This window comes from Myotis myotis, unplaced genomic scaffold (assembly GCF_014108235.1).
Source record: "Myotis myotis isolate mMyoMyo1 unplaced genomic scaffold, mMyoMyo1.p scaffold_m19_p_1, whole genome shotgun sequence".
In the NCBI taxonomy this organism is placed as follows: Eukaryota; Metazoa; Chordata; class Mammalia; order Chiroptera; family Vespertilionidae; genus Myotis; species Myotis myotis.
Window position 1 is genome coordinate 6,146,443 of NW_023416313.1, and position 20,272 is coordinate 6,166,714.

General features: G+C 34.3%; 1 protein-coding gene across 3 annotated transcripts in view; it reads right to left on the reverse strand.

Annotated features, from left to right (window-relative positions):
* Positions 1-20,272, reverse strand: part of RAB28 (RAB28, member RAS oncogene family) — a 72,290-nt gene that overhangs the window by 50,204 nt on the left and 1,814 nt on the right. For all 3 annotated transcript variants that reach the window (XM_036328993.1, XM_036328987.1, XM_036328991.1), the window contains exons 2-3: positions 17,228-17,324; positions 11,559-11,647 (exon numbers count right to left, since the gene is read on the reverse strand). In XM_036328993.1, coding sequence (XP_036184886.1) covers positions 11,559-11,647; positions 17,228-17,324 — 186 coding nt within the window. The remainder of the gene's footprint in view (positions 1-11,558; positions 11,648-17,227; positions 17,325-20,272) is intronic.

The window sequence follows — 20,272 nt, forward strand, 5'->3', positions numbered from 1 at the left end:
ATCAATGATTCTCTCTCATCACTGATGTTTCTCTCTCTCTCCCTCTCCCTTCCTCTGAAATCAATAAAAATATATTTAAATATATATATATGTGTGTGTGTATATATATAGCAAAATAATTAGTAAGTGAGCATATATTTGTTTTTTATATAATTTGTAAGTTTATATAATTTTTAACCATAAATGTATTCAACTGGCTCACAAAAATTCCTGAACTTAACAATAACTCTTCCAAACTGGTTCTAGCATACTGCTGTTATGGTCTTCCAGTATCATGCTCTTTTATTAAACTACACTCGCCTCCAAGTCACTAATTCTCTCTGAATCTTGGGTTATTTGCCTCTGAAATTAGATAACTGAGTTAAATCCTTTCCAGTTTAAATATTCTATAATTATTATGCAATATCACTTGCCTGATTCATTTTAGTAACTTAGACATCTATTTCTGTCTTCCCAAATGCACTGAAATAATGCCCAACACAGAATTATCCTATATAAAAAAGGCTAATATACAAATTGACCAAATGGCGGAATGACCGGTCACTATGGCGTGCACTGACCACCAGGGGGAAGACGCTCAACACAGGAGCTGTCTTCCCCCTGGTGGTCAGTGCACTCTCACAAGGGGAGCACCACTCAGCCAGAAGCTGGCCGTGGGTGAGCAAAGTGGCAGTGGCGGGAGACAGCCTCAGCAGAACATCCCCTGAGGGCTCCCGGACTGCAAGAGGGAGCAGGTTGAGCTGAGGGACCACCCCTCCCCTCCACCCTCCCAGTAGATGAATGTTGTGCACTGGGCCTCTAGTTTGAAATAATGAGCAGAATCCCACTTTTCTTATTAAGAATAAAACCCAGAACTAACCTCTGAAGAAAGCTAATCTTCAATCTACTAACTCCGCCTCCAGTTGTCATGAGTGATAACACATGTGGTAAAAGAGCTCTGTCCTGGAAGTCAAATTATTGTTGGGTTGCAGTCCTGGCCCTACTATCTACTGCTTTGGGGCAATGCTTCTATCACCACCTTCATAATACTTGCCATGCCTAAGTGACTAAGTGAAGTAATAAAAAATAGACTTATTTTAAAACTAACACACACAATTGCTGGAAATTATTTTTATTATTCTGAGTGAAAAAGAATCACAGTTTGAAAGCAACTTAAAGGTAGTTTTTACACTCATAAATTGAGCCTTGACCTAGGATGACTCTTAAACCTTAAGATTTGAGGAACCATTCTAATTAATATATGCAAAACTTCATCTCAACATGGGTCAATATTTGAACATGATAGAACACATGCAAATAAAACATGGCTACAATCTCTTAATAATCAGTACTAGACAGAGTTAAGTAATAACAATTAAATACCATTGATCTAGACCAGGGTTCTATGGCCCACAGGTCAAATACAGTCCACATCCCATATTTTCATTTATTTATTTGTTTTTTAAATATATTTTTATTGATTTCAGAGAGAGATAGAAACATCAATGATGAGAATCACTAATCAGCTGCCTCCTGCACACCCTCCACTGGTGACTGAGCCTGCAACCCAGGCATGTGCCCTTGACTGGAATTGAACCTGGGACCCTTCAGTCCGCAGGCCGTCATTCTATCCACTGAGCCAAACCAGCTAGGGCCCCATATTTTTAAATAAACTTCTAATGAAATATACTCATATTCATTGTTACCAATAACTGCTTTTGCACTACAACCACAAAGTTGAGTAGCTGCAGCAGAGACAGTAGGGCCTACAGAATCTAAAATAGTTTCTATCTGGCTCTTTAAGGGAAAGTTTACCAATTCCTGATATAGACCAATATGTCCTGTATTTCCCAGTCAGCGATACCTATATATCTTCCAGGACTCAAGAAAGATAGAAGGATAAGCCTTTTTCATTAAACTAGCTATCTATCAACTCAATAATCTATCTGTTCATATACCAATTCTCAACAGCATTCATGTAAAAACTACGATTTTATCTCTGCTCCTAAGATGACAATTTTGTACCAGTTTTGACCTTCACCTCTATGGTGAAAAATTGAGAAGGGAAAACAAGAAAACCAAAAACACTAAAATACAAAAGAAATTCCAGGACAGAAGGGTACTATATTAATCAGGTGATCACTTCATTAAGTATATAAATGTCTAACCACTATGTTGTACACCTGAAACTACTGTAATACTGTATATCAACTGTAATTGAAAAGTAATTTTTTAAAAAATAAAGGGGGAAAAAAAAATTCCAGAGCTTTCGGTTTCACCTCCAACATGTAAAGAGCTTGGAAGTTGTCACATTTGTCCTACAATCAGAAAAGAAAGCTAAACAAACGGAAAATAAATTACTTTTCTTGGATATAACAGAGCTGAGTTTGGCAGGTAATTTCCACCCTGAAATCTGGGAAGAGAAGTAAATTCAGAGAGTCATAACCCAAATCTGCTTACCTAGAGCAGAAACCATCAGAGCCAGTACATGGTAGAAACATTTAAATGATAAATTTGATAAAATGCTGAAGGTTGAGTATGGTCTAGCTTGAAAATTCCTGGGGGAGTGAATTTTATTTCCAAGAAGCCCACCAGATCCTCGTAAAGAATCAAGAAAGATTCCTTCCTGGCTCTGGCATGGGAAGGGAGAAAGTAACCATTGTAAAATATGCACAGAGCATTTATCCATAAAAAGAGATATTCTCACCAAGAGAAAAGGCTTAATCAGAGTCTTACCTGATGACATGGAGGAAGGGCAGTTCCTAATTACAGCCCCTTCTATCACCCTGTATCACCTAAGTGGGAAGAGCTAAGAAACACCTGTGAAGGTCACAGCCCAGGGTCACAGGCCACCAAAAGGCCATGACTTAATCATAAGAGTACAGAATGTTTCCCCTCCCTCATACTTTACCAAACACCAACACAGCTGCAGTATAATAGTAGTGGATTATAGCTGAAAAAGCTACAAGACACAAACTCCAACTAAGAAAGAATTCTTTAAGACACCCAGAAAAAAAGGAGAGAAAAACTCAAAGACATAGAGGAATTTGATGTCTCTGGCACCTACAGCTTCAGTTAACATTAAATTCAGACTAACTCCTGGCCATGTTAACATAAAACCTCACAATAAAGGCCTATTTGACTGAGTTCTTATTACTCAATACATCATGTCTAGCTTTCAACAAAAAATTAGAACACTAAAAGGCTGTTTGAAAAGAAAAAGCAATCATTAGAATCAAACTCAGATATAATAGAGTTGGAATTATCAGACCAAGAATTTTTGTTTGTTTTTAAAATATATTTGTATTAATTTCAGAGAGGAGGGGAGAGGGAGAGGGAGAGAGAGAGAGAGAGAAAGAAACATCAATAATGAGAGAGAATCACTGATCAGATGTCACCTGCACACCCCCTACTGGGAATCAAGCCTGCAACCCAAGCATGTGCCCTTGACCAGAATGGAACCTGTGACCCTTCAGTCCACATGCAGGCTGACACTCTACCCACTGGGCCAAACCAACTAGGACGTCAGACCAAGATTAAAATAACTATGATTAATATGTTAAAAATTCTAATAAAAAGGTAAGACAACATAGGTGACTAACATAAGCAAAGAGATGGAAACTCTAAAGAATAAAAAAAAAAAAAAAAAAAGGAGCCCTGGCCAAGTGGGATCAGGCCTAAACCGGCAGTCGAACATTCCCCAAGGGGTCCCAGATTGGAGAGGGTGCAGGCCGGGCTGAGGGACAAACACCCCTCACTCCCGTGCATGAATTCCGTGCACCAGGCCTCTAGTTTAAAGTATAAAAATTGGTATCATAATAAAGTGGTCAATTTTCCAAGAAAACATAACAATCTTTCATGTACATATACCTAATAACAGAGTATCAAAATACATGAGCCCAAACTGATAGAACTATAAGAAATTCCAAATCCTCAGATCCAGTAATATAATTGGAGATTTCAACACTCCTTTTTCATTAATTGATACATCAAGCAGAAAACCAGTAAGTTGAACGGAACAGCACTAACAATCAGTGTCATCTAATTGACATTTTCAGAACAGTTTGTCCAACAACATTAGAATTTACACTCTTCTCAAGTTCACATGAGACACTCACCAAGACATGCTGAAATAAATGGGTAATCCTATCTAATAATAGACAAACATAGTAATTGACCATACCTTTGCTACGCCTCCCACTGGCTAATCAGCACGATATGCAAATTAACCACCAACAGAGATGGTGGCTAATTTGCATACTGCAGGCAGGGCAGGACATCACCATCCCACCTGCCTGGCCGCCATCCGGGCCTGCTATTTGCCACCCGGGGCAGTGGGGCGGGACAGCGCCATCCCGCCTGCCCTGCCACCAGCCCGGCCTGCTATCTGCAACCCGGGGAAATGCGTGTCCCGTGTGCGACCCAACCCAGGGCGGCCGGGTGGGGCAGCGAAGGCTTGAAGGTGGCTCCAGCCAGAGCGAAGGCCTGGGTCCCAGGTACCAGAGGCAAACCGGTGCCGGCAGCCAGGGGAAGGGAAGGCCTATTGCACAAATCTTTTTGTGCAACAGGCCTCTAGTTGTTAACATAAAATAATAGAACATTTTAATAAAAATTAATATTTTTCTTGAACATTAACTTATCAGACACTGAATAACTGCACAAATTAATAAGTGTAACGCAAATAAACCAGTTTTTCTTGTTCTCCAAAAGTGAAATATTTTCTGTTGCGCACACCAAACAAGTCAGTACAAGACTAATGACATGGCAATCGGCTGCTAAAATATTTGCTGCTAGCATTAGTGGAGAGAAATGATGCACCTGCAAGTAAGGCGCATAAGGGAAATGAATGCAATACAATTATTATAATCAGTCACTAGCAAACGTTGTAGTTCATTATTAATAATTATGTATAACAGGATATTGTAAAAATTAAGTTATGAAATTTTTATTAAAACGTTTCTTACATACCATTATATTGGCTGGGCCACAAAAATATTTATTGTGGGCCTTGTTTGACATGCTTGGACTACACTGTGGGCCATAAAATATACCTCAGCAAATTTATAAGAATAGAAATCATACAAAGCATGTTAGCAGATAGACTACAATGGAATTAAATTAGAAATCAGCAATAGAAAGATAGCTGGAAAACTCAAAATATTTGGAGATTAAACGACATACTTCAAAATAACACATGGGTCAAAAAAAAAGTATCAAGAGAAGTTAAAAAATACCTTAAGCTAATAAAATCACAACCTATCAAAACTTTTGAAATAGAGCAATAATAGTGCTTATAGGAAAGTGTGTAGCACTGAATGTATATATTAGAAAAGAAGAAATATCAATAGCTTGAGCTTCCACTTTAGAAACTAAGGAAGAAGAGCAACTTAAGCCTAATGCAAGCAGAAAAACTAAATAATAAAAATTACCTAGAGATCAAGGAACCCTTCTGCACTGCCGGTGGGAATGCAGACTGGTGAAGCTACTGTGGAGAACAGTATGGAGCTACCTCAAAAAACTAAAAATGGATCTCCCATTTGACCCAGTGATCCCACTACTAGGAATATATCCCAAGAAACCAGAAACGCCAATCAGAAAGGATATATGCACCCCTATGTTCATAGCAGCACAATTCACCATAGCTAAGATTTGGAAACAGCCTAAGTGCCCATCAGCAGATGAGTGGATTAGAAAACTGTGGTACATCTACACAATGGAATACTATGCTGCGGTAAAAACAAAAGGAGCTCTTGCCTTTTGCAACAGCATGGATGGAACTGGAGAGCATTACGCTAAGTGAAATAAGCCAGTCAGAGAAAGATAAATACCACATGATCTCACTCATTTGTGGATTATAGAGAACAACATAGACTGATGAAAAGGGACAGATCCAAAGACTGAGAAACAGCGATCAGGCTATCAATCCCCAGAAGGAAAGTAGGGGAGGGCGGGGGTAAGGGGAAGAGATCAACCGAAGGACTTGTATACATGTATATAAGCCAAACCAATGGACATGGACAACAGGGGGATGGGAGCATGAGTGTGCAGGGCGGGGTGGGGGGGAGGTTGGGGGTTAATAGGGGGGATGAGGACACATTTGTAATACCTTAGCTAATAATAATAATAATAATAAATTACCTAGAAATCAATAAAACTGAAAAGAGGAAAACAATAAATAAAATGAATAAAACCAAAAGCTGGTAACTCTCTAGCCAAGTTAACCAAAAAGGGAGGTATAGAAAAGAGACAAATTAATAAAGTGTATCACTACTGATCCCACAGACCTTAAAAGGATAATAAAGGACTATAAGCAACTCTATGGCTAAAATTTGACAACTTAAATGAAATGGACCAATTCTTTAAAAGACACAAACTACCAAAATCATAAAAGCAGACACTGACTCCCAGGGCCTCTGCCCACCAGCTTCAGCACACCAAAGCCAGACCTCTAAGTACTCATCTCTTTGGGAGTCTATACAAGCACCTCAAAGCCCTAAGTCTCTCACCACATGGATCAATCCAGACCTCTTCTGACTCCTTCCAGAATTCTATCAGAATCTTCTCAGCCAAAATAAAATACAACTCCCTCACAAATCCAACACATCTTGGTAACAACTAAAATCTGAAAAGAATCAACTGGGGATACTGGAAATAATTTTCTTGGTTATCTTGTAGATATCTAAACCCATCACCGTGTGTCATGTCCCTGGTACCCTCTTTTACCACCCATCTACCCACTATTCATCCTTTTCCTGTCTTTATCCCCTTACTACCCTGTGCTTCCTCTTCCCAATTTGCCCTACCAGTGCCCCACTTCTTCCCAAATATTTCTGCCATGACTTTTGGAAATCAGATTTCAAGTTTAATAAATCCTGCTATATTTTCAAATTCTTCAACACTAATTTCCTCCATTTTCTATATCTTAACATCTCTTTCTCCCCTGCAATTCCCTTCTCTTTGTAAACCTCAAGACGTTTAGTAAATATTATATAAAATTACTTCATATAGTATATTGTTTTCATCTATTTCACTTATCACCATATCTAATAAGCATGATGAGTCAGTAAGTCAAATGGATACCATTTGCAAAGGAATAACTGGTAGGAGTCTTGAAGAAACAAACACTGGTGGGAACACAACAGTCTTAGAAGGTATTTCATAGATTTATTTCTAAATTTTATAAGGCACTGTACACATACAATTTAACCTTCCCTAAAATGAAAAGTTCCCTATTCTCAAAATGCAGGTGATTTTTCTCCCTGATTTGTATGACAAATAATGTACTTTAGTTTTTAATTATATATAGAAATAAATCATATAGATATACAATGGTCATAACAACATATACTTTGAAATAACTACAGTCTGTAAGAAGAAATAGCAAAGCAAGAGAGGTCTGCAAATATAATTAGATATAAGTTGGCAAAAATCCAACTAAAAATTTCGTAATAAAAGATAGCAGAGGGGCTCAGGGAATCCCACTTTCAGATGTGATCTCTCCTCAGTTGTCATACCAACACCAAATCCTTTTGTTGGTGGTTAACAGGCTGGCTCATCTGTGGGGGGCACTGGCACACAATAGTAGTTATGTTCTAACTCACAAATGACTATGCTTCATTGAGCTTATGCTCAGTAGGGCAGTGTTTGCTAACCACTTAGATTCCAGGATGGAAAGAGCTACAAAAATGAAACATGCAGTTCTTCTCTGAGGTTTGTTATTAGCCTCTGTTAGCCACAGGTTACAAGGACTAAACACTATGCACTGTGTGTTTGCTTGTAACCACTATGAAAAATAGTCTATAACATCTTTCTGAAGACTCCTAGAAAAATTTAAGGCAATTCTAAATCTGGGAATTTAACTGGGATATACTTCAATTCTTAGAACAGTTCTTGTCAAAATATCCCACTAATTCTTTCTTGGGTGTCAATTCAATTTTGTTTCACACAATACTATTCAACAGACTATTTAATACTAAAGTTTAATGCTACTGGGGGGGGAGGGGAGTGAAGAGGATAAAATAATCAGTTTTATTTGAAACTAAATCAATTTCCAAACAACAAATAAGCTTCTTCATGGATGTTTTAAAAAGCTTTTAAAAAAAGATTCACTAACTTAATAGCTCTGATGGTTTTAAGATAATTATTTTTATACCCAATATATAAAGTAGAGAATTTAAAATAAAATCCTAATAATACATTAAATTGATGTCCTCAAAACAGTTCATCAAAACATTATTTATGAAGAGTTCTATCCTGTAACGTGCGTGCTAAAATATAAAGTATTCATGAGATAGGTAACAGATAGCATCAACAACTCTAGAAAAAATATTGATCCACTTTGAAGAATAATTATATGATATAATATAAAGTTAAGTATATTTAAATGCTACTAGAATTATTTGAAAGTATTGTTCTTGAAAAGTAACATTTCCCCTAATTTATGGTAGTGAATTGTAGTTAGAGCTTCTCTGACCTGGATAAAAAATTTACACATATTTTAACAAGAAACTACTAGTAAACGCACTTCATACATTTTACATAGCATTTAATTTAAAATCTCTGGAAAGAAGAGAAAATTTATTATATTATCATTAATTTATGACAATTCATTTTATCATCTCAGAATTACTAGTTTCCTGAGACACTATCATGCAAATGTTAATGGACCTCTCAGAAGTACTGCATTATATTGTTGTTTAATAAAACATGGTATATGCTTACAACATTCACAGAAATTGTAAAATATAAATAAGACACCATCAAAGAGAAAAAAGACCACCTTCAAAATAGAAATCTTACATAACAAGTTCTAAAAAATATATAGCATTCTCTTCCTCCCAAGATATGAGGTGAATTAGAAGAGAATAGAGAAATTTTACTAACCTCAAGTACTCTCAAAAAAGGTGGAAATTTCTGAAATTTCTACAAATTTGCCCATGATACCTACTAATTATAAGCAGGTATGTAATAGTATAAAACATACACTGTACAAAAGATGATGTGAGGGGATGTCATACATTATGAATGTACAAAATGCCACTAATTATATACTTTAAAATGATTCATTGTATATTACGTGAATTTCACAATATTAATTTTTTTTAAATATATTTTTTATTGATTTTTTACAGAGAGGAAGGGAGAGAGATAGAGAGTTAGAAACATCGATCAGCTGCCTCTTGCACACCCCCTACTGGGGATTTGCCCACAACCAAGGTACATGCCCTTGACCAAAATCGAACCCGGGACCCTTGAGTCCGCAGGCCGACGCTCTATCCACTGAGCCAAACCAGTTAGGGCTAATTTTTATATAATACCATAATTTTATAACATTAACAAACTTTAAATAATTTAAGTATATCAAATAATAATTTTTAATGACTTTACATATGGTAAAATTAAAAGATTCCAATACATGAGTGTAATATTTCCCTAAGTTTTAAATTAATTAATTAATTAAATTTTATATTATTTTCACTGAGATGCATAAAATCTTCCTGTTCTCCACTAACTCTAGCTACATCTATAAAACATAAAGATTTTATTTGACACTCAGAATCAAATATCATAAGAAGCTTGACTAATCTAATTTTCTTTTCTTCTTTTTAATCCAATATGTGTCCTTGAAGATAGATCTTAATGGAGCAAAGAGGATAGAGATTTTTATTTTCAAATCCCATTTTACCAACTATGTGAAACAAGGACTGTTGATTTCCACAAATCTCTGTTCAGCAATTTTTCTTTAGATTAATATCTACTTTAAACATAATCAGTTTAAAACAAAAAATTAAACAACAATAAAGACAGAAACCAAAACCTGAGATGTACCTTTTAAGGGAAAAAAAAACATGCATAAAGTATCAAGTCATATGGTCACAAGAGAAAACGTTAAGTGAGCAGGAAGGCTTTTCAGGAGACAAAGAACAATCTATCTATATATATAAAACCCTAAGCGACTGTTCGACCGTTCAACCAGTCATAATGATGTGCACTGACCACCAGGGGGCAGACGCTCAATGCAGGAGCTGCCCTCTGGTGGTCAGTGCACCCCACAGATGGGCGCCAGATGCCGGGCTCACAGTTGGCTAGTGCTGCTGCAGTGGTGCGAGCCTCTCCCATGGACACTCCCGCTGCATGCCCTTCCCCTATCTGGACCAGGACTGGGATTGGGACCAGCATCAGGACTGACTGGGTGCAAGGCCGTGGCCGCTTCTCGGTCATGGGCACACCGGTATCTCCCTAGGACAGGCAAGCAGAGACCGCAGCGAAGCAGCAGCAAGCCTACTCAGCGGCAGCAGCAGCAGCGGCAGCAGGCAGCAGACACAGCAGGGCCAGGATGAGCAATAGCGGCACAGTGCCCAGCCTGGGTTTGGGCTCCTCCCCAGTCGGCTGCCACTTCGCACACTACTTCATCCCTCAGGGGATGTTGGACTGCCAGTTTCGGCCTGATCCCCACAGGAGGGACCCCACCGGTGCACAAATCCATGCACCGGGCCTCTAGTGTAGAAGAACAGGCAAAGAAGAAAGAGCTCTAAGAACCCAATCAATGTATCAATCATATAAAAAGCAAAAGTAGGGCCTTTATACATGATCAGAACCATACAAGCCTCATTTATGTTAAAAATAATTCAGAGAATCTCTTTTTCATCAAAAATTAAAGTAATGGTATTTAACAATCATCAAACTTCATGAAGAAGAGTGCTTAACATTATCTGTCTTCATATTCTAGATTCATTTCTTATAGGCAACATAGTTCTACATAACCAAGTTCTTATTATCCCACTAAAAACATCAGACTCCTCCCAGTGCCCAAGATGATGTGAAGGAGACACGCTAATTAAAAGTGGAAGAAAAAGCAAAAATTAATAGCATGTCCATAATTAACTTTTTAAAGTATACTACTACCATGCACATTCCCTATTTGTACAATATTTTAATTTAAAAACATGTCTATATAAGCTCATGTTGCCAAATAATTTTTGTTATATAATAAACACATTTTCTTCTGAAAAGACATCATTATCATGTTAAAATATTGTATGTGCTTCATATATATAATTAGTCATACTTAGTTTTCTGATATAATATAGTGATATATCTATTAAATCTGTAGAACTATAAATATTTAGCAGACTAGTTCATATAACAAAAATATAGACATACAAATATGCTTTTTGTCCTCATAATTTAAATGAAATGAAATTTTCCTTTTCTATATTTTTCATTCATTCAGCTTATATATTTTAAAAGTTTTCACTATTCTGAAGTCAGCTAATAAATATCACGGTAACAATTATCACTACATTTATTCAACTGCTGATAATAATATCATGTAATATAAGTAGCATATGAAAGCTATTAGAGTCACAGCAGTTCCTTGATCCAAATCATTCTGAACAATTTGGGAAGGATGAAACCAAAGGATTAGCACAAATATAAATTTAGTTTCTCTACATATCAAATAGAAATCATGTCCAAAAAAAGTGTGTGTGTGTGTGTGTGTGTGTGTGTACCCAGTTAAGTGTGTTTGTGAGAAGAGTATTTTCAGCATCAGAATAATCACAGAATTCATGTCATACCTGGGCTCCATAGATATATTTATCCAACATCTTGCCTCCTATTGTCTGCCCTCCTATATCCCAAACTTGAAGTGTAACATTCAAGTTTCCTAAAATAAGGAAAACAAAAAAAGGAAAATAAAAGAATACAAAAAAGTTAAGTAACAATGTAACAACTGAATCCAGTTTCACAGAACATTAAATCACAATCATAAACTCTGAACCTAATTTGCCTTTTATTATACAGACTCATGTAGTCAGATATTCGAAAGTATAAAGTTGCCGAGACCGGTTTGGCTCAGTGGATAGAGCGTCGGCCTGCGGACTGAAGGGTCCCAGGTTCGATTCTGGTCAAGGGCATGTACCTTGGTTGCGGGCACATCCCCAGTGGGGAGTGTGCAGGAGGCAGCTGGTCGATGTTTCTCTCTCATCGATGTTTCTAACTCTCTATCTCTCTCCTTTCCTCTCTGTAAAAACTCAATAAAATATATTAAAAAAAAAAAAAAAAAAAAAAAAGAAAGTATAAAGTAATGTTATCAAAAGAAATCATAGTGGAAATTTAGGCTTATACTTTTACCCCATTTCCATGGAACCACATTTATAATTACCTTTAAAACAAAAGAAAATAAAGCATTAATTCATAAATTTCTTAAATCTTTTTTTAAAATATATTTTTCTTGATTTCAGAGAGGAAGGGACAGGAAGAGAGAGATAGAAACATCAATGTTGAGAGAGAATCACTGATTGGCTGGCTCATGCACGCCCCACACTGGGGATAGAGCCCAAAACCAGGCATGTGCCCTTGGCCAGAATCGAACCTGGGACCCTTCAGTCCGCAGGCCAACGCTCTACTCACTGAGCCAAACTGGCTAGGGCAAATTTCTTAAATCTTAAAAAATTTTTCTTGAACAGGAAGTAGAATATAGTATTTGTACCTGGAACAAGAAAGATACTTTAAAAATAAAAATTGAATTTTATATACTAACCTACCCTGTTGCACATAATGAATTTTACTGTTAAGTTCCACACCCTAAAGGTTCTAAAGCCCACAGAATGATAATAGACAACAAAATGAATCCACAGTTTCAACTCGAATAAATTTTTTAAATTTGAATGTCAGCTATTATATGCAATAGTAAACATAATAAAAAAAAAAAAAAACACGTTTTCCAATTTAACTTATAAAATACAAACACAATCAATTACCCTCTTCAGAAGTGAGGTAGGGTATATACCGTATGTATCACTAAATATGATGCATTTATACCTGTTCAAAGCATTTCCATTGAAACAAATTATATGTGCTTCAAAGCCTTCATAAAATCGGCTTTATAATGTTTCTTCCATGCACAAACATTATAAAAATACAAATCAATCTTTAAAATTTTGTAGTTGATTTTGCAAATTATTGATAAGCTACTCTCTCTAATCAATACAATTAATGACTAGAAAAAGACCATGTTCAATATGCTTTGTAGTTTAACATTTCAAACTATTTCTTCTAATAAAATTATGCCGTTTTCTCCAAAGGTAGGCAAAATTTCAGTATCTTCAAAATGAGTTCCCTCACCAATAATGTATCTTCCTGAAAAATTTGCAAATCAGAAAAACTCAAAATAAAAACTTAGAAACTAAAAAAATGGTGTCACTTCAAACACACAAAAAAAAATAACAGAAAAGGGCTATAAAATATATGAATTTTTATACCAATGTAAAACATTAAAATCGGAAAATGTTAGTCAAACCATTCAACTTTACAACTGAAAGGAAAGCACAACACTGGACTAACCAGCCAAGTTTTGCCCTTAACTCTGAGTTTTGTTGGGTGTTGGGTATGCATTACAATCTTTCCATTATTTGGATGTAGGTCTGTTCATCTGCCAACATGCAGAGGATTTACATGAGGAACCTCCATTAGCATTAATGAGAGCTACTGAAGTTTATCACCTGTCATCATTCCCACATACACTCACTTTCGACGTCCACAGAGTAATGACAGAAATGTTTTTAAGCTCTATGAATACGAAAACCAAAATGTCACAGACTAAGACTTGTCCAACAACTTGTAAAAACATAATTTCTAAAAAATCTAAATTTTTCAAAATTCGAAGCTGAACTCATTCCCCTATACTGCTGTCTCAAATTAAGCAGGCAGGGCTAGCCATCATTAGAATTATATCAAATAATTTCAGAAGCCCTTAGGTAAACAGGCAGTATTCCACTCATTTTATTTGGAAAAACTCTTTACAATCAGTATCTAAAAATATTAATATTTTTACAGTAGGGTTTTTGGCAACACTTAATAAAATACATCTACTCCCATTTTTTTCAAGGACAGTAAAACCTATCACTTAACTTCATATGAAGATATACTAAGCCTTTTTCCTTTAAGTTCTGATATTCAGGTCCTATCTGAATTAAGTGTTGTGAATACTTCAACTATAACTTTAGGAACATGATCTTCATGACATGTTTCAAATTCTGAGGACAATCACCTGAAGACTCTAAATCATTTATTCAACTGTCTCCAAGAGGTTTATACTGTATTTATGTGTTGAGGGTATTTTTTAAATCCATACCTTTCCGAATAAGCACTCTTTTGTGGTTGGCTTGTTTATTTAACATACATATTCTAGTGCTTCAGAAATAAAAACTGCTATGCATTACTGATAACCCATTAATATGCAATGCTAGCAAAAGAACAAAGCAAAAAAGAAAATTTCTACTACCATAACCTCAACAAATATTAACTTTTAGTTATTTCATATATCTAGAAATATAATTTTAATTGCCACATTTGAATCTGAGATTAACACATAAAAATAAAAATGAAATCACATAAACATGGAATTCAAATCAACATCACTTTAGTTTCTGCACACATAGACATGAAGTCTCCCAGTATGTTTTCAAAATAGCATACTTATGAAGCTATATAAATAACTAATATTTAAATAATATTGCAAAATTTTTAAAAATCAAGAATCTAATTTCCTAATAAAAAAAGCATTAAGAAAATTGCCAGCAATCTAATCCCAAATGCAAAATTGTACAAAATTCCTGCTCCTTTGTAAGAAAAGACATGTAACTAGAGAAAAAAAATAAATAAATGAGGTGACAAAATACAGGTAAGTTTCTTTTGGTATGAATCAAAGCCACAAAGAGGATTCAACAGTGACCTTATAAAAGTACACTTGGTGCCTTGGTTAACCTTACTTAAAGTGCTGCATAGTCAAGATGGAACTAAAAACACAAGTCTGCCCACTTCTTGTACTAAAGACTTAGAAATCCTTTTCACAGTAGAACGCTGTTTACTGGACTGTACCCACAAGCTTCCTGAAAGTATTTTGACTAAGGCTCTTAAGAAGCTCTATCAGCAGAATCTCTGACTAACAGATAGACTATTTTAAGCAGTAAAATCTGCACAGTGGTTGCATCCAGACTATACAGCATACCAGATCATGAAATACACTAAAATGGATGAGTATTTGCAAAGTAATGACTTTGAAAACGTGCATGAAGAGAATGTGAATAGCTGGACAGGCGGTATTACACCGCTAACAATCTGAATGGACATAAGAGTTACTGGAATACTAATAAATTCTAGATTTGATTACTATGCTTCTTTACTATAAATTTCTTTACTATAAATCCCATAATGCTACCTGCAATGTTTTAGCAAAGCATACAAATATTGATCATACTATATTTAACAGTTACAATGAATTAAAATTAAGGAAATGTATATTAAGGATATACTATGACTTTGTAATTTACTCACCTTAATAGGTAAATTATTTCTTAATTTACCTATTAATTATATAAAATCAAGATACATTAAAACTATTTTTTCCGACTGAAATTTCTACCATAATGTCTACTTAATAGACATAAATCCAATTGCCTTTTCAAAAAAAAGGAAATTTCTGGAACTCTGCCCATCAAAATAAAACTGAATCAGGAAAATTAAAATATACATTCATTGAATATACATTTCCTAACATCATTTTTTAACCTAAGTACTTTCTAACTCTAAAATATTAAACTATAAATTTGAATTTCAAAAATACCAAATATTTTTTGCAAAGTAATCAAAATTTAAAAATTGGTTAGTATTGTGCAACAGATCAGAAACCATCACATCTATCAAATATATAAAATGTCCAAAATTAGTCTTAAAATGTTTTTAATGTTTGAGTAGGTACTTGCTCCTTTATTTAAACCTCTGAACTAAAAAATCAGAAAAATTAAACAATATTAATGATACAGAAAGATGGTGTTTTTGCTAATTAGCATCAAAAGAACATAGTCAATAACTAAGTACATTCTGGGATTCCCTGTGTACGACTGGCACTTCTGAAAAAAATGCTCTAAAAGTATGTTTTCAGCATGTATATTATGTGATAATGCATGTATTCCGCTAGTGACTGCTGTAAATATTATGAATGTAGCAGTAACCTACCCATAAGAGTGGGAATGATGAAAATAAAATGAGATTTTTGGTTTTGAATACATTAAAAGAAAATACAAGTGAAACTAAATATGCATATGTTTCTCATTTAAACCTCTTGTTGAAAAATAACTCCATAATAGAATATTAGAATTCTTTTCTCATACTATGTCCTCTAATTTCTTTTTCTAAATACAGACCACCACAAAATATAAGAGCCTATTACTAGTAAGATTTGCAGAATACCTTAAATTACCAAGAGTTTTCATTAGCTGTTCCAGAACTCTCATGGAGAGCTGAGAGATGGGGTGCTTGAGAGGTTAAAATATTTTCATAATATTAGATTTTACTAAACCCTTTCCACTATCACTCATATCCCAGCATAGGATTCTGACACTACACTTGCAACTGTTTTTATTCAAATGGGTTTCCTCAGAGAGAAGAGAGATACACTAGTTTATAAGGCTAATCAAGATAAACTGCTTTTAATAAAATACTTTAAACATATAATTTAACCATCACAGTGAATGGACAGAAAATTTTAAAGCCCCAATTGTTCAGTAACTAACTTAAAACAGAAACCACTCTTTTTTTGTTATTATTTCCCTGTATTTCCCACAAAATGTGCTGCAACTGGCATCTAAATAGTTTCTTTGCATGGTGAACTGAAACATCTTGAATGCTCAAACTGTATTTTTATGAGTGCCTAGGGACCCTAAATTTTAGTGGTCTATTAAATGCCAGCAATTTCATGCTGCCTTGCATAAAACAGCATTCACATATTAGAGCACAGAAGTTCCATAGCTACATTATACTTCTGGTCCAACTTTCTCTCAAACAAAAAACTGAAGCAGAGGCTAATCAAAATAATATTTTAAAAAAATAATCCTTTCCAGTCTTTTCCATTTACTTTATACGGTATCTGTTGATAATAGTATAGCGTTTGATTTTTTTTAAAATGTTTTAGAATTTTATAAGCAACTATTGTTTATCCTCGAAAAATCTGTAGTAGTCAAAAATAGTAGGAGAGTAGATAACTATTCATATATAAACTTTATTCTCACACCATGGACAATGTCTTCATGGTAGATGCTGATGAAAATTAATCTCCCTAAATAAACAGACTGATTACTCATATTTTCATGTAGAAGCAGCCCCAAAATTTATTTTACACATTTCTGCCTATGTCTCTTATTATAAAATATGCACAATTTTCTATATTAAACTTTTAGTCTCTTACCTGGCAATGTTATCCTTCTCAAAAAGAAATCCAGTCCTATAGTTTGTTTGTATTGTTTCCCAAAAGTTTCTTGAGCAAAACACGTAGCTAAGGAGGTCTAAAAAATTAATGCACATAATATCAAAATTAATGTCTTTGTTTTAGAAATTTAACATCACATCACTACTAAAACTTATTAAGTAATATTAATATTCATGCTCCCATTAATCCAACAACTTTAAGCTGTTCTAATCAGTTTCAAGAGGAAGAGGAACTTAACACGCCACCAGGTAAACTTCACTTGCCAACAGCTATCAGTGGAGACAACAAACTGCTAGATCTCTTTAAATCTGCAATGTCAAGCTCCTTTTCCTAGCTGGAAATTAGAATTTGAAATGTATCAACAGAGAAAACTAAAGCATCATGATAAAAGATCTGAATCTTATATATCCATATATATCAGTTCAATTCAAATTTCAGAAAACTCTTAAGTTTCATTTTTGAGGTTAAATAATTTGAGTAGTTTGTGCCCTCAGCCAATAATAAAAAATGATTAAGGAGGGAAAAGACTGTTTATATAATTTCTTTTCTTCTCCCCCTCCCCACAAGAAAAGTATCATTAAATATCTAATTTGTCTCTATATTAAAGCTGTTAAATAAAAATAATTCTATAGAATAACTCTGATAATATATAGTCCTTAAATGAAAAAGTTGATAGTTTTAAATTAATATTAAGCAGGTAAAAATAAATGTTTTCCACCCATGAACCTTAAAAGTCATAAGAATATTATAACCAGAACAAATATATACAGTATCTACATTATTTTAAAAGCTCAAAAGTTGTATTCAAAATTCTAAGGTTTTACCATTTCTTATCAAAGCAAAAGAATAATTAATCATTCTGGTAACAAGTAAAATAAGTCAGCTTACAAGCTTCTTAAACATCTTAAAATGCACCATTTATTTGTAAACTTTCCCAAACAGAAGAGAAAGACAGTTTCATGAAGATTTTATGTACTTCAAGACTCCCAAAGTTAAGGAAAAATGGCACTTTGGTTTGAAAAGTTAAAACTAGATGTCAACTCCTAAATATTTAAAATTAAGATAAAATTTCCTAGATAGCGCATTATAATTATGACATAAGTATAGCAGTGCAAAAGAAATTCTAATCAATTTCAATTCCTTTAAACAAAACAACCTAAAACTCCTTTTGACACAAGAAACATATTTCTCACAGAAATGGCAACTTGCATGCCTAGCTCCAATTCCTTTATAATAGTTAAATACTCAGCATTCATAATAAATTTCGAAGACACTTGGTCAAATATTTACTGAGCACTACGAGAAAGATGTTCTGCTAGATAATGAGAAATAAACTCACTACACCAAAATGAAAAGTTATTTGGCTTCCCTGAAGCATATAACAATACCATAAAAACTGAGAAATCAGAATTAAAAAGGTAAAGTACTCCTTTTTAGACCTTTTTTCAAAACTTTAGACTTATTTATGCCATTGAACTTAATTCAGAACACAACTCATCTGTGAAGAAGCTCAGAGTTCTAAAGAAAAAGATATAACTATCATCACTACTGCTACAGATATTTCAAAATGTTTAATACATGGATGGCTGAAATATTTTAAGTCAAAAAGAAACTCAGAGCATATGTAACATCAGCATAATGTCTTTTAAGGTAATTTTTCACTTTAAGATTCTCAAAGTTCAATGTTTTTATACTAATGAATATTCAGAACAATTCTAAGGTTCTTTTCTTGGAAACTTCTACCCACACTTTTGAGGCAAAATTAGGGTTTCAAGTGAAATGAAGTATAATCTATCAAGAGTACCGGTCATTGGGCACACAAAATATTAGAATGGATTCTTGTTTCATCTCCGGACACTTTATTATAATTACTATAAAATTAAACAGGATCAACCAAATCAATGGGAGGCACTTCCTCCTCAATTATGTAGTCTTTCTACTATTTTTCAGATCCAATAATTTCTCACACATCGTTGTATAAATATGGGTCTTAAACAAGTATAAAGTGAGCAACCATCTACCATATCTGAAATATTTCATCTCATTCTGTGGGGATTTTGTTTGTGTTATGGTTTGGTGAACATTTTGCCAACAATTTTTAACCACACTACACTTATTAATACTGAAAAGACACCATAAAGAATGTTTTGCCTTAAAAAAATCTTTAAAAATATGCAATGAAATCAAAAGTGAGAATCCAAACAGGAAAGAGGTAGAAACGTGTGTTACTAGGGGGAGGAGCTAAATTTCTCTTGGAGAGACTGTGGGTGGTGATCTCAATCTATTCTCTCCGTTTGTATCAAAATGCTCTGAGTTACAACTAGCAGATACACTCATGCTAGAAAAAATGGCCAGGAGTTAAAGCAGGATACAAATTAGAATGAAAGAGAGGCTGAGTTCATAAAAGAAAAGGAAGTAAAATGGCAATGTTGGTAGCTGCCAATAATTTGAGAACTGAATAGGGTATGAAGAAAAAAACTTGATACATGAATAATGATAAAAGGTCAGGTTTCTGATGCTTGTATCTGAAAACTTTGGACCAAAACACTCTTACAGTTTAAAAACAGATGATTCAAGATGTTGAAAACTAAGTCAAAACACCATAATGAATATCACTGTTATCCTTTGAAGCAGAATGATAGGCCTTCCACAATACAGAAGGGAGAAAATATGCTTTGTCCTACACAAAATTTTAGACAGAGATGAAAAACCATAATTATTCACACTAAATTAACAAGAGGAACACATGTATAACAGGCTAAATGAAAAACCTAAATACAGAATTATGAACAAATTGCAACTGAATAATACACTTATGATAATAGATAAATACTGGGAGAAATAAATAAAAGTTTAAAGAATTATGATAGAATGTAGGATAATGGGCAATTTTTTGTCTTTACAAGTGTATTAGTGTTATAGATTGTCATTACAATTTTAAGCAGGAAATAAATTATTTGACTGTAAAAAATGTAAAATGAAAAATTACAAGGCTTTCAAAAGAAAATATGAAGAATGAGAAAA